At 33.1% G+C, this 16,396-nt stretch overlaps 1 protein-coding gene across 1 annotated transcript; it reads right to left on the bottom strand.

Annotated features, from left to right (window-relative positions):
- Window positions 1-809: 809 nt before the first annotated feature.
- On the bottom strand, window positions 810-11,556 carry LOC107645179 (glutathione S-transferase 1-like). Its single transcript, XM_088489778.1, has 7 exons — window positions 11,517-11,556; window positions 1,904-1,954; window positions 1,742-1,827; window positions 1,599-1,670; window positions 1,386-1,500; window positions 1,239-1,300; window positions 810-854 (listed from the first exon to the last, which is right to left on the bottom strand). The coding sequence occupies exons 1-7, from the start codon at window positions 11,554-11,556 to the stop codon at window positions 810-812; spliced, it is 471 nt and encodes a 156-aa protein (XP_088345904.1).
- Between the last annotated feature and the right edge of the window lie 4,840 nt (window positions 11,557-16,396).

The raw sequence follows: 16,396 nt of genomic DNA, 5'->3' as shown, positions 1-16,396 counted from the left end.
ACAATATCACAGTATCTATTTGATTCCAGGAAACTCTCGGTTGATAAAGTTTCCAATGTCATAGTGGCCATACCCATGAAACAACACATTAATACACATGTCCTTCTCATTCCTGTATTCTTCCCCATATTTAGCTATGTTTACTAAACTAAGAGAGCTTGTGTCCCTCATTAAGACTGAGATAGGTGTCCTATTATTTATGCAGTGTGTATTAGACACAAATATTAGAAATAAACAAAAATCATATTCACTGAATCCTAGCAGTAGCATTAGAACAATAAATTTTATATCTATCTACAGATAAACACATCTGCCTTTTTTGTATCATATTTCAAAATAATTGTGGTTTGTTTTGAGATTGATTCTAAAAGTTTGTGACTTGTGAGACTTGGATACTAAAAAATTATAAGAAACAAAGGACCTTGATGATTTGTTGTAGTTTTTGAATTTCAATTTTTAACAACAACAAATTCTTGTTTATGAAAGATAACTACTGTCTAGGCATAACATCAAGTGCAAATTTAACCAAGCAAATAAGTAGCACCAACACAGAAATCGAATTCTATAAAAATGAATACTCACTTCAAAACATGAGAAGCCATCAATAACACAGGTTCCCCGCCCCATACATAAGGCTGCTGAATTCTCTTTAAATATGTATCAAAGTCCCCTTCTATAAACCTAAGGAAGCAACACAGGAATAATAAATAATAAAGTCATTGAAAAATAAACCAACAAATATATATATATATATATATATATATATATATATATATATATATATATTCTCATATCATATATGACAAATCCTACCATTTAGTTTCCTCGCATCTCTTCATCAACTCTTCCACCACCTAAAAATAAAACAATGGCATAACGGTCTACCATGGTTACAGAGATCATTTTTAAAAAATAAGTGTACTAAAGCAAATAGAACTATCTTATTTGCATTTCAAACAGTAAGATCTTACCTGAGCTCTCAGTTCGTCAGCAAGTTCCCTTTTGCGCCTCTCGTCAGGTTACATCAAGTTACACAAGTAAATTGAAGCAAAAGGTTTAAAAAATTGAAGACAAATTAATGAATAAAACTTCATAAACTAGTGCATCAATCAGAAACTTTTTCACCTCCAAATTTTGAGAAATACAGTGCTACAGCTAAATTTAAGTATAAAAATACGCATACAAACACACATGGTATAATAATAGTAACTGAGCATTGTCATATGAATTGCAAGTACCAGGAAAATTTCATCTCCAGTGGCATATCTCCCTGCGTGATCTTTTAGTAGCTTTTCAAGTGCTGAAAATAATGCAAAATATGCAACATTTAATTAAGGCAAGAAAAAAAACCACTCAAATGAATAATTGGTTTGGAAGTAACAAACCAGAATATATCTTAATAGCATTCAGTGAAGTGTCACCTGTGAAGCCCTTTCTAATGACACTTTGTGCCCAAGGAAGTTTTTCATGAGGGCCAACATTTTTCTCAATGACGTTATTCTGCAAAACAATATGTGCAACCTGTGGAGAGTGGATAAGATGATTAGAAAGCCGAGTAACAAAAAGGACTAGAGCTTAAGATTATGCAGCAGGTATACCTGAAAATTGAGTGCTCTTTTGGGAATGTCATGAGGCAGCGAAGGGTATTGAGGATAGTTATCATCTAAATACTGCATACATAGTATAAATAAGAATATATAAGAGAAACAGGGGAATTAAAATCATGAGTTGGAGGACCAACCATAATAATGGCTAAAGATTCAACAAGAACAAAATCGCCATCCACCAGAACGGGAATTAAAGCAAGAGGATTCAACTTGAGGAACTCTGATGGTTGTTTAAACAAGGCAATTTAACAATACATGTAACAGAAATAAATACATAGCATAGGTTTAGAACAAACCAGGGTCAGATTTGGAGGAGGCGGTGACAGCTACGTAGTGGTATTTTAAGCCTGAAAGAATGGGAATTGATTAGGAATGTGAATGTAAATGTAAATGTAAATGTAAATGTAGAATTGAATATAAATATCATAGAACAAATAGTATTGAGTCTTATATCAGAACAGAGGAAAAGAGCTCTGACTTATATTGTTTGCTTCAATAAATCTAACAAAAGAATAACATATTTTCTAGTTGAGTAATTTTTCCAGCTGAACCTACCTATTGCAAATGAAAAAACAAATCTCGTTAGTCACATTAGTCTATTTACTTATTTTACATTGAATTATTGGCTGAAAAACTCATAATCAGTGAATAGATGACCAATCCGAGGAGAAAAAGAGAAAGGACTAAGTACCAAAAAAAGAGATAAATAAAAGGCACAAATCTCACTTGTACACAGAAAAAAAAAGTAAAATTTAAGCAGAAAAACTCAGATCACAAATGAAACAACAGAAAGAAAAAAAAATTCTCCCCAGAGCTAACAACATTGTGATTACTCGATCGAAAATTCAGAATTACGAAAAGATAATAAGAGCTAGAGACAAAGGAATAACAAATCGAGCAGGAATTATACGAAATCAGAAACACATTGCCATAGCCACATGAAAATTCAAGCACAGAGAAAAATCATGATTGGATCATGGATGAGTTACCTCGGAGGAAGAAATTGAAGATGGCAATAAGGTTGAACGATGGAAAGAGATAAAAACCGGAGAGAGGGAAAGAGAAACAGTTAAGCAGGGAAAGAAAGAGCGTCAACCCGGACCGGGTCAACGCGGGCGAGTCCGAGTCTAGAAGGAGAAGGAGAAGAAGAAGAAGAAGAAAAAGAAGTTACTGAGTGCAGGAGGGTTCACGACGGTGTGAGCTTCACGACGGTGTGGCGCTGAGTGGTGAGTGGGGACTGGGGTGCGATGATCTTCGCGCGGTGCAGGAGGCAGGGTTTTCTGAAAGGGTTTTCTTCGTGTGTTTGGACTAGGGTTTTCTTCTCTACTGAGAGGGTGACTTCTGAGCTTTGGAGGGAATGAAATTTTTCACTTGAGCTTACAGAGTGTGTGCTTTACACTGGGAAAAAGTTAAGAGGAGGGAAAAAATTTACTAAGTGTTAAATTTTTTATTCTAGACACATTAGGCATCACTTTTAAAATGCACCCAAAATTTAATAAATAGGCTATTCTCTAAAAGCGTCCCCTTTAATACGAAAAGTGAACCTATAGATATCAACATACGGCTACGCTTTATAAGTGATTTCTAAAATATCTAAGGCTACACTTTTTAAATGATGTCACAATTGTGTATCCTTTTCTCATATAAAAAGGCAACACAGAGAAAAGCGTAGCCTATTCTATGAATAGGCTACGCTTTTCAAATGTAGCTTAAAAAAAGTGTGGCTGAATGGGTATTTTTCTTGTAGTGATATATTTAAGAAAGAACCAAAAAAGGAGATATATAAATATATAAAATATTATTGCTATATAAGAAGTAGAAACAAAAAGATATGTTATTGGAATAAAATATTATACTATAAACAACTATATTTATAAACTAATATTATTGATACACTATATATATCTATAGTATTATCATATGTTTTCACAAAGAATAACCATTACTTAATAATAATAATAATAATAATATATATATATAAGTACTAAAAAATGAATTGATTCTCAGATTTAGGCTCACAAACCACAAAAAATTACTATATATAACTTTTATTAGAACAAAAATAATTATATAAATTAGTTATTATTAAGTTAATTTTTTATTATTTACATTATACATCATATATTTGTCGTGATTGAATAAGTCATTATCATATCATATACATTTTTATCATAATTAGAATCATATATTTTTGTTTTAATTTTTTAAGGTAGATATCAATATTAGCTTAGCAGAAATTATGATTAATTTAAAATTATATTACAATGATTGAAAATTAAAATTATTGACAATTAACATAATTATGTATTAAATACTGATTTGATGTATAATTATAAGAAAATTATTGACAATTAATATAATTATGTATTAAATGATAATTTGATATATAATGATTGACAATTAACATAATTATGTAAAAAATAAAACATAGCAACTAAAATTGAATTTGTTAACTAATTTAAGCTAGGTAGACCATGTTTGACAATTATTTTAGCATTTTGTTATTGAAACATATTATTATTATTATTATTATTATTATTATTATTATTATTATTATTATTATTATTATTATTATAAATGGGTCACTATTAATATAATAATTTGTCACTAATAAAATTATTGTATAATGAATGAGAAATAGAATTGTATCAATATAATTAAAATGATTAAAAATATTTTCGATTGATAATTAGTTTAATAATGTATTAAATATTGATTTTATATAATTATAATAAAGATATTTTTCTAAATTAGTATAATCATGCATTATTCATTAAATACTAATTGCAATATAATTATAATATTATAATATAATTATAATAAAGATATTTTTCTAAAATAAATTTAGAATAGAGAATATTGCTTTTATTTTAAAGGGAAAATAAATTCATAAAAAATTGACATTTCACTTTCATTAGTTGATAATGCATTAAATATTAATTTTATATAATTATAATAAAGATATTGTCCTAAATTAGTTTAAGTGTATAACTATGTATTATTCATTAAATGCTAATTGTAATATAATTATAATAAAGATATTTTTCTAAAATAAATTTAGAAGAGAGAATAGTGCTTTTATTTTGGAGAGAAAATGAATTCACGAGGAATTGACACCTTATTTTTATTAGTTAGGAAAAAAACCCAATTTTAGTATATTAAGTAGATATATATACTTATAATTAATTTAATAACTATTTTTTTAGTATTCAATATAGTTGTTAATTATTGCCAACGAGCTATAACTCAAATGACATAGTCTTCCATACTCACCTAAAAGGTCGCGGGTTTGAGTCTCCCTATCTTTGGTAAAAAAAAAATAGTTATTAATTATTGAGATAATGGCTGAATGAATTTATTTATTTATTTTTGGTTTGTCTAGGTCAAATTTTGGTTTTCCATTTACTAGTATCATATGACGCACTTGTTAATTTACATATGGGAGGGGAATAGTATAGGACACGATTATGGAGTGCATAAGTGTTTTACACGAAGGTAGTGTTAGGATAAGAGAAATCGGACGGTCTAATTTAAGGATAGGTAATCGGACGGTCCGATTTAAGTAGCATAAATCGGACCGTCCGATTTAAGTCTATCAAGCCATGTGTTGCGCATGCGTTCTGCTCTAACACCGTGTCACTTATACCAACATACCCCTTTCTCTTTTCTGAACCCACTCTCTTTTACTGGAGTCTCTTTCTTGAACCCACCCAGCAGTCATCATTTTCTCTCTTCTTCTTCTTCTTTACCATTTTAATTCCTTCTTCTTCTTCAATTAAAAAAAATTACAATGCCAAAGAAATAAAAATGTAAAGATGTTGATCATTCTGAACTTTATATTATCAATTATTTCTGTCATTCTGATTATGTAAGTTTTTTTTTTTTTATAACAGAATTATTATTATTGTTAAAAATTTAAGAATATATGTTTAAATAATAGTTAGAAATGTATATGTTTAAATATAGTTAGTAAATATTTTAATCAATGATAATGTTTGAATTAGATTAATGTGACATATTAGTAAAAAATATATGTTTAGAATATTTTGTAATAATTTTGAGAATTATAATTAATTATTATTAGAGTTACGTTAATTGTTGTATAATTTTTTGTAATAATTTTAAAAATTATGATTAATAATTAGGTTTTGTAAAATATAATATATTTTTTCTCTGGTAATAATTATTTATTTATTGTTAGATATTTAGTTGACATAAATATATTATTGTAGTTGAGATTTTAATAAAGTAAAACACTGTTAGTTAAATAGGAATTGGTTTTATTTATTAGTTATTATTATTAATAGTTAGTATTTATTATTAGTGAAATAGAAATTATTATCGATAAATTATTTATGAATAAATAAATAAATAATTATGTAATAAGAAACAATTCAATACTCATTTTAGGAAACAGTATGACTTAAATATTTAATATGTATAATAATATCATAATTTTTAAAATTTAAAAACCATTCGAAATAATTTCTAGTATTATTAATAAAATTTAGAAGTTAAATTATTATTATTCTGGAGGTTAGTTAATTGGATTTAGTAAAATTAATTGTTTTTTGGTATTTTCAATAATTAATGATACCTGTTAGGTATTTAATTAATATGTTTTGTATAGTTCAATGTCAGAAAGCACTGGTAAATGCTCTAGTCGAAAGGTGGCACTCAGACACACACACATTTTACCTTCCGGTTGGTGAGTGTGCTGTGACACTGGAAGATGTGGCTGTTATTCTTGGTCTTCCGACGAACGGTCTTCCAGTGACAGGAGTGACTATAAGTAGTTTTGAAGTCTTAGAGGCGTTTGCACCAATTTGATGTTGCACTGAGAAAGTCAGACTGTAGAGGAAGCTTCATAAAATTGACGTGGCTTCGGAATTTAAAAGAACGTTTACATTTGATTAACGAAAATAGTATTCAGAGGTACGCGAAGTGCTACATTATGTTGTTATTTGGTACGAAATTGTTTAGAGACAAGTCTGAGACATCTGTGCACTGGAAGTTTTTGCCTATGCTTCATGATTTTAGTAGTATCGGACAGTATAGTTGGGGATCGGCATGCCTAGCACACCTGTACAGGGTGTACAAACTGCGACTAATTAATCACTTAATTAATTAAATTAATTGTCGAAAATAGGATCCAAAAATTTAGAATATTAATTAGAAAATTTAAATATGATATTTGGAGTCAATAGAGTTTTCTGAGTTAGAAAATGTAATTTTCAGCAGAAAATTGCGTAAAAACGTGTACCGGTAAATTAACTGGCAGTACCAACTTAAATCTGTCCGGTACTGTGTGAGAATGATAAAAACAGTAGAAATTTTGAGAAAACAATTAGAATTGAAAATCAGACGCTAATTTTAAAGGTTTGACCCAATTTTGAGCTAAACGGGCCAAAAACGCTAGCGAGTTGGATTTGGCTCAAGCCCAACACATATATCACTCATTAATGAATCCTTTCAGCCACAAACACACTCACATAAGGGTTGAGTGGCTGAAGTAAAGTGAGAGCAAAAGGGAGAGTGTTATTATTCATCCTCCACTTCCAGTAGCTATAACTCGAGCTACAATATTCCGATTCGCGTGTCGTCAGCGGCTACGCGAAGCTCTTTCCGAGCCCGTTAGTTTCATCTAACTTATATTGATAAGATTTCAAAATTTTCTCTCCTTTCTCCTGCCCTAAGAAATTCGAAAATGTGGGTGTTGGTTTTGAGTAAATTTTTGTGTTTTGATTGATTAGGTGGTATCTAAGGTTGGGCTATTGGTGATTTGTGCCCCCAAACACCATCGAAGAAGGTAAAAAAACTATTTGCCTTGTGAATTTGTGAATTTGATGAACTATAGGTGTTGATTTATGATAAATTATGTATGTCTAGCTTGAATTGTGAATTATTGGAGCTTTGGATTAATTGTTGGTGATTAGAGGCATGATTTGGACTCAATTTGGTGTATAGCACATATTGGGAATCGGCCAAGGTATGGTTTCGATTTTTTCTATATAATATGTAATATTTCTAGACACTTAGGCTAGTAGACCTTAGGATAGGATTGAATTGGTTGTGATAATTGTTGATGTATGATAATTTTGATGATTGCGATTACTTCTGTGAATGATGATGTTGATGTATGATGTGGGATTAGATAATGATGATTTTGAGGATTGTTAATGAATGATGAGGTTTGTTAATGTTGATAGAGGATGGTGGAATGATATTTTGTGATGTAAATTGTTGAGATTTGAGTTTACAAGTAGATATTGGTGTATGGAATGGATGATTTTATGTGTTGCTAGGTTATCGAATGATGAAAAGGTATATGAATATGATTTAGGTACATTAGGACTATTTTGAATATGGAATAAGTGATTTTGGATTGAGAGTTTGGTAAAATTAAGGTTTAAAAGTTTTTGGATAAAATGGATTTTTGACGAACTTTGGTGGATCATATCTTGAGCTACAGTTTTTGAAATTGATTGAACTTTGTATCAAAGTAAAGATAATTCAAAGAGCTTTAAAACGGTATATATTTTGTGAAAGTCAGAATTTTGTAGAAAAAGATATGATCGTTGGAAGTTGGTGTCAAAAATCTGATTTCTGTGAGTTGCAGAAATTGTGAGCTCTGGTTTGTGCGCGCACGCCCACTGTTGTGCGCGTGCTCTGAGCAGGGGCCATGTTTTGGCTTGTGCGTATGCACACCCTATAAAATTTTGAAAATGTGCGTATGCACACACAGGGATATGCTAATTGTTGAGAGTGTTTCCAGTTTGCACACTCTGGTGTGCACACATCCCCTGTGAAATTTGCAAGTTGTGCGTACGCACGATAACGCTGGGAAGTGCCTTCTGTCGAGGGCGTTTGCACGTATCCATGCACGAACACAAAATGGAGAATTTTGCTTTGTGTGCGTACGCACACCTCTATGCGTATGCACACTTTGAGAAAACTCTTCTGAGAATGCGTACGCACAACTCTATACGTATGAACACCGCCCTATTTTTTTAAGAAAATCTTGTTTTTAACTGTTTTACCTTCCCGGCATGCTTGTGAACTTCTGTAAAGCTTATCTAGGGTGTCTTAACTTGTTTTTAGGTTTTGAAACATAGAGAATACCATAAGTAAGTTAACTAGACAATTTCAGGTAAAAAGTTTAGAAGACGGAGCCTTAGGATTATGGAGTTCTAAGGGTGAATTAGTTGAGTGAAGTGGTAGAGTACTGTAAAGACGATTGGTATGATGAAATTGTGGAGTTGTGGACTTGATGATGCTTGAGACGAGTCTAGGACTCGGAGTGCACTGAGTACTGAAAATGATTTTTAAAAACCACTGATATATTGTTTTATACTGAGATTGTTGAGATGTTATGCGCCTGGCAAGGACGGTTGGTTAATCCCGCTTGTCAAGGTCGCGGCGACGGCATAAAGACGGTTGGATTATCCCGCTTACGTTGAGATATGAGGTCTGTAGCAGAGTATCCCGCTCGCATCCTTTCAGATCACAAGAGCGTGCCCGGCACTATATCCATGGGGGTTTTCGTATCTATATTCGTGATCGAAAGGTGACATCTCCATGGATATGTGTCGGGTCGGCAGTTGAACCGAGAATGTGATATCACAGCCAAATAGGACAGGTATGCATCATGTGCATATTCTATCTATTTGCTTACTTTGCCGACTTGAATTGTTTGCCTAATTGTATAACATAATTATTTGCTTCTTGAATTTCTTGATATACATGTTTATACTTGTGCTTTACTTTCATTGCTACTACTTGTGTTTTCTGCTAGGATTGAGGAGGTTCAGAAGGCGGTGGCGATGGGATCACATGGCGGTTAGGCTGGCGAAGGCTGTGGGATAGTGGTGTATATGCTAGATTAGAAAATCCCTAAGTTAGATTCTTTTATTTCAATTACGATTTTTAAAGTGATGGTTTTATATTTAGTTATGCTTTAAGTTGAATCCCATGATTGATATGAAGTTCTAGGATTGCCTCTGGCGTCCCGGAGTCTTACATCTTACATTACTCGGAACTGTTACCATACTGAGAACCTATGATTCTTATTCCATATTTTGTTGTTATTTTTCAGATGCAGGTCGTAACCCACCTCGGTGAGTTACGTAATGGTGACAGAGCGGAGGAGATTTATCCCCTTTTGGATATTCTGCTTAGTTTCTCTCACTTTTGTATTTATATTTACCTTTGAGGCTTACTTTGAGAGAGAAATGTTATATTCTGTTTAACTTTCAATACTCTATATGTCTGTATATAACTAGCCGGCCTAAACTCCGCGGACTGAGGCTAGTTCCTTATGACTATTATACTCATATATCTATTTATACTTTCTTACCTGGTACCTATATCTTGTACTTTAAGTTGTAGCTTTTTGTGCACGTTTGCACTTTTGTAACTCTTTTTTTGAGCTTATTTCTTCATCGGGCTTCTAGAATTACTATATATATATATATATATATATATATATATATATATTATTGTATAAGCCTTAGAATTGTCGTGACCTTTAATTAACCTTTGCTTTACGGCATGAGGTAAGGCTTAGGGTAATTGGGTGTTACACAGGGCGTTATGTAAGGTGTAACACCCTACCATACAAAGCTTTACGCTTAAGCCATAAAACAGAGGTGGTGTAGTATTACGACCTCTAAAATAAAACATATATACTATGATAGTCGAAAGAAGGTAGTATACTAGGAGTCTTGAAGAATAGGTAAAACAAAATCATAAAATTAAAAGCGCAGCACTCAAGATTAAGGATTACTTGCGACAAATAAAGCTAGAGTTCACTAACATGTATATACAGAAAACAAGAGTGGAGGGCCAAGAGTACAAAAATTACAAGCTCCTAACCTAACCTGCAAAGCTAAGGCTGGCCGGAGAATATTTACATACATCTATACATAACCCAAAGTCCAAAATACATATATAAAACCCTAGTTCTCCATAAACCTCTAAGAGGTATAAAATAAAGCAAGTTGTTTGGAGAGTTAAATACATATGACCATATATATAAACTATACATCAAAATTAAGTCCCAAAATCTACTTCGCTGCAGAACTTCAGACGCCTAGCAAAGTGCCTCTCGACCTGCATTTGAAAAACAACAATATCGTAAGGGATGAGAACCGGGGGCTCTCTGCATGGTAAAAGTGTCACGTACATAAGATATAAGGTCCTGGGAATGCCAGAGGCAATCCTAGAATGCCGACACTCAGATTATAAAACTTAAAGGACTAAACAAAAACCATAAACGGGCGGTCTTTTAAGGATTCCTAAAGCTACCTAAAACTTAACTTGAACACTAAATCTTTCTACCTTTCCTCCGTACCTCCATCTCCGGTGAATTTGCACAGACAGATAAGCAAACAATGGCAAACACAGGTAGAATACAAGTAATACAGATAGCAAGTATAACAATCAGCATATTATAATCAATTAGACATTCCTAATTAATGCACAAGCAAGCAATTCAAACAATATGCACACGATGTATGCCTGTCTTGTGGCTGATGTGCCTCATCTGTCGGTTATCAAGCCAACCTGACAAGTCCGGCTGCTAAACCATGGACTGTCCCCCGACGCGCATCCCCAAGAGTCTATGCATAGCTTTTTCTCATATATATATAACTGCTCAATGGGGGTCAACTTTCTGGGGAATTTATAAGTGCCCGGTCACCCTTACGTCGTAGGGTCAACAGAGTATCGAGTCTCAACCTGGAACACGTGGTGACAAGCCATGGCACTTTACCCAGAAAAACTCAGATAAAATTGAGTGTATAAGCGTCATAAACATTCATAATCATTGCACAGTCAATCATTACAGCCATGGCACCACATACACTCCAAGTATTCACATTTCCATATATAACTCATTAATTTTCCAACCTTGCTTCACCCCCAAGTTACCACCATTTCCTAACTCCATCTTTTTAATAGGCTTACTAATAATATCTAGGGTTAAAAGAATGAAAATAGATGTTTAGAGGTTTAAAATCATGTTTAAAACACTAAAATCCCATTTGCTGAAAATAAGGGTCACGCGTACGCGTGGTAGTGCATTTTGGCCCATTTTGCGTATGCATAGCCTTGTACACGTACGCATATACGCTGGACATAATCGACCCTTCGCGAATGAGGGGTATGCGTATGCATACACTGCAGATTGATCAGAAATGGCAAAGTCTGCAGAATTTAAGTTTTACATATCGGATTTCCGACGCGCATAACTTTCTCGTTTTAAAATATTTTTCATCCGTCCTTCGAATGGCGTAAACTTCACGGACCCAATTTTCACGTGAAATAAGTTTGAAACAATTTGAAGGTCCAGAAGCCAAGTTATGGCTCGCCGAAGTTTGGCTAAAAATCAATTTTACACAAAAACCTCAAACCTCAAGTTTCATTAAAACCCAACATCAAATCCAAACTCCTATACATATATTCAACACAACAACATACCATAGCATACCAACACAGCACTACAATCCTCTCATCATACCACAATCAATCATGCTTTAATATTACACAACTTCACATATAAATTTCTCACTTTCATCAACAAGGTTATTAACAATTCATCCTATATGCATAATCAACATTATCAACATATCAATCATTATTAAATCACCCTTTTAGCATTCTATTCCCATCACAACAATGATCACCAACACATGCTCATTCCATATCATCAATCATTATCACAAGTGCTAAGCATTCAACATACTTAATCCTTCCAACCTATCCTATGGTTCTCTAACCTAAGTTTTCACAAGACATTATATATTAAATACGAGAAACCTAAACCATACCTTGGCTAATTTCTATGTATAACCCGAGACACGACCAAGGCACCAAACACATTCCCAAAGATCTAAAATCTTCAAAGCAATGACACCCGAACTCCACCAAGCCTCCAATATATACAATCAAGCTCCAACTTACATATACACAAACCTAATTCACATATATCACACATACATACCCAAAATTTAATACCTAACATACTCAATTAAGGAATTAGCTAAGGTTCTAGAATTCTCACCTTATCCAAGTGCCACATAAGCAAGAGTGAATGTTTTCCTCAAGCTATTCGGATCCTATAACATCTAAGAACCAAAATCTCAACACCACTCTATATAATTTTTGAAACTTTGGCGAGAAGCTATGTGAATTTGAATGATAATCAAGGGTTTGTGAATTTGTTATGTTCTTCCCCCCTCTTGTGTTGAGCTTCAGCATGACTTGCTGAATGGAGGAAGAAGAGATAATTCTTCTTTAAGTGTATGGGCTTATTGGTTTGGGCCTTTGGCCTATTTTGGGCCCAGTTCGACCGACTCGACCCGTTTGGCCCAATTTTGGGTCAAATTCTTTGAAATTAGTGTCAAAATTTTTATTTTAATTAGTTTTACCATATTAAACTATAAAATTCACCTCTCAAATTTCTTTTATTAAATATTAACTTATTGATTAATTATTTGCTAATTTTACAGGGTATACACAGGGCATATCGTTTTGACTGCAAGGAAATCGATGGTCTACTAATACTTCTGCTAACTTGGGCTTGGATTCATCTACCATATCTTGCGCCTGTTCCTAGGGAACCCCACATTTTTTCACTTGCAAACAGGTAACATTATTGACTTATATTGTATCTTCATATTTAGAATCCAATTGTGTTAATGAAATAAATCATATTAGGTGGTGTAATTGGGAGCGTAGAGACCGACGCTATAGATATCTTAGTCTTGCTCACTTTAGGAAGTCATTGGATGATCTTCAGAAAGGCCAGGTGTGTTTTCACTAAAGAAGTATTTGTTTCGGGTTTAGTCTTATTATTATTTGGCTTGTAATCATCTGTTTCTTTTATTGTGTGCAGTTTGTGTGGGTTGCCTATGGTGTTGATCGTATTGATCCAGACATAATTCCTTCATACATCTACGTGCACTCAGTTGTGTGGAGCACTACGGTGCCATTGGTATCATTTGAATGCATTGAGTGGCATGCAACCGATAAGTTTAGGTGACAATTTGGTTTCGTTTAGGGAGTTTCTCATCAAGACGAAATCTAGACAAGGCACACAGGGAAGTCCTGACTGGTCCTAAGAATCTTGACTGGGCCATATCTACGACTCATTCATTTTGGGTGATGCAGTGGACAAACAGGTATAATCATATTCTTACTGAGCTTCTTGTGCCTCCACATCATCCCTTAGAGATTTACATGTATTGATACCGTACAAAATATGGCAACTACTTAAACTTGTTGGATCTTGTGGTTCAAGAGAATGATGAAGGTAATCCAATTATGGATGATGATAATCAAGAGCAAGAGCCATAGTCACCGCCACCTCCACCTCTACCTCCACAAGAACAACCACAGTCCTCGGTCCCATATGTACCTCAAACACAATTTATCCCGTCATACTCATTACATTAGCAGTATTGGAGTACTCCACAGTTTGACACAGGAGACAGAGCTTCTTTTAGCTAGTTACTTGGGTTCATAGCTGCAGATCCAGGCTAATCACAATCTAGCCATCAGCCTGATTTGATGACGGATAGGTATTCCTTGGACAAGTGAGTCCCATCTACCTGGACAACTGGTTTACAATATTTAAATGCTCTAATGCAGGGGTAATAACTCCAGAAGACTTAGTGTAATACCTCGATATCAGTTACCAAATCATCGCCTTGATATGCATGCATAATTTCAAAATGGACGACTATTGATGGCTCCTTATGACACATGGTCTCAAACCATATGGGCAAAACTTCATACAATGCATTCCAACCTCCAAATATTTTTTCTAATGATTTTTGCTTAACCAACCATGCTTTCTGATAGTTGATGGTGTAATTGAACTTCGACTGCACTTCCGTAATAACTGAATTCACCTTTATCGAGGGGTCAGCCTCAACCAACGGCTTTATTGCTTCTACAATTGTGTTTGAATCCAGCTTTGAATGATCCTGAGAAATTGTGGCTCTAGTACAAGTGTGATTACCATTATACCACCTTATAACTCAACAGTACTTTCTGCTGATCATGCTAACCCTGATAAGCCAATCACAACCTGACCCATACTGTGTACACTTGGTATAAAATGTCAACGACTTTGACTCATACACCCGATAGTCTACACCTCTTCGGATGTTATAATTTTTCATCGCCATAATAATAGCTTCTCTGAAACTGAATTCCATTCCCATGGCAAATTCACCATTTGCCACCATAGGAATTTCTACCACGACGACAGCTATACCATAAATATTTAATAAACAAATATTTAATAAGTGAAATTAAAAATAAAACCTATCTATAACTTATAAATGAATCATATCAAGAAATTAATACTAATTAATAACTAAATAAAAATATAAACACATAAACAAATACTAATTAATATTTAACTAAATACTAATTAATACTAATTAATAAATACTAATTAATTTTCAACTAAATCAATAACTAACTAAAATGATTATTATCTTAAATTTAATTAAATAAACACATAAACAAATACTAATTAAGTATATTTTCACATGTCACGTAACTATTTGGTCCATCGATCAATATAAATTATTAGAAAATTCTAATCCTGCATATAAATATAGGCAATCACGTACCTGCATTCATATATTCTGGAAACTCCAAAGCATGCATGACTTCCAAATCTAAAGTTTGCATAAAAGATGACTTCTCAAACGGATTTTTGTTTACCAATGCATTTGCCACGTCTGTCACATTTGCCTCCATAATGCCGTCACCTTGATCTTTGACTCTGTTTGGACCAACAACTTCGTAATTACTTTCAAACTCTTCCTCACTGTCACTGTTGTAATGTTCCCATTGAATATTTTAGTCGGCTTCAGATTGTTCGAACTCAATATACAACTCAATGAACGACATCTGAGTGTGACTTTCAATATACATTGAAAACATCTCTTGTATGCTCGCTTCATCGGTTATATATTTGGTTTGAAATTGAACAAATCCACCAAATACCGGTATAGGATACATGTATAAAATACGTGATATTTTCCTTGACATTTCAGAATCCATCTTCTCACAAATCACACATTTTAGTTCTTCGAATGAGATTGTGAATGAATAACAATATCTAACGGATTTTCACAAATAAATTTCACTCCTTCAGATGTTTGTAACAAAATCTAACCAAAATAATATACTTTTAATAGGACTCTATCATCCATCTTTCTCACTTACATGAATATGAATTTCACTCTCAATTTTTTTCAAACTCATACGAAATGATAGAGATAGATTTGGATGCAGGAATTGAGGGAAGAAGAAGAAGTAGAAGGAGAGGAGATCTACAAACTCGTATACGACTTACACACACTTATATATATACATACATATATATAATAAATTGGACCAACTGATTTGTATTGACGCATTAAAATAACATAAATAATAATCAAATCGGACGGTCTGATTTGATCTTCCCAAAAAAAAAATATTTAACATTACATTGAAATCGGACGGTCCGATTAGATTCACCAAAATTCAAATTTTCCCTTCCACACAAATCGGACTGTCCGATTAGTTTATCTAATTTTTTTAACAAAGGAATCGGACCACACCATAATTTAGATAAAGCTGTCACACATTTATGTCTAACACCTACAGTATTCATAACGAGGCACAACACACACAACTTTCATATAAAAAAATGAGCCTCATATGACGTGGTTAGTCAAATATTATCTTACTATTTAGTCACCAAAAGAATATTATCTTACTAC

The sequence above is a fragment of the Arachis ipaensis genome, chromosome B6 (genome assembly GCF_059453495.1).
Source record: "Arachis ipaensis isolate K30076 ecotype BB chromosome B6, ASM5945349v1, whole genome shotgun sequence".
In the NCBI taxonomy this organism is placed as follows: domain Eukaryota; kingdom Viridiplantae; phylum Streptophyta; class Magnoliopsida; order Fabales; family Fabaceae; genus Arachis; species Arachis ipaensis.
This window is presented reverse-complemented; position numbering and strand designations above follow the sequence as displayed.

Coding starts and splice junctions, on each gene's coding strand:
- LOC107645179 (XM_088489778.1), bottom strand. CDS start 11,556: ATGGAGTTAGGAAATGGTGGTAACTTGGGGGTGAAGCAAG. Junction 1,955..11,516: donor TAACTTGGGGGTGAAGCAAG/GTTGGAAAATTA, acceptor CCATTCTTTCAG/GCTTAAAATACCACTACGTA. Junction 1,671..1,741: donor AATCTTTAGCCATTATTATG/GTTGGTCCTCCA, acceptor CTATGTATGCAG/TATTTAGATGATAACTATCC.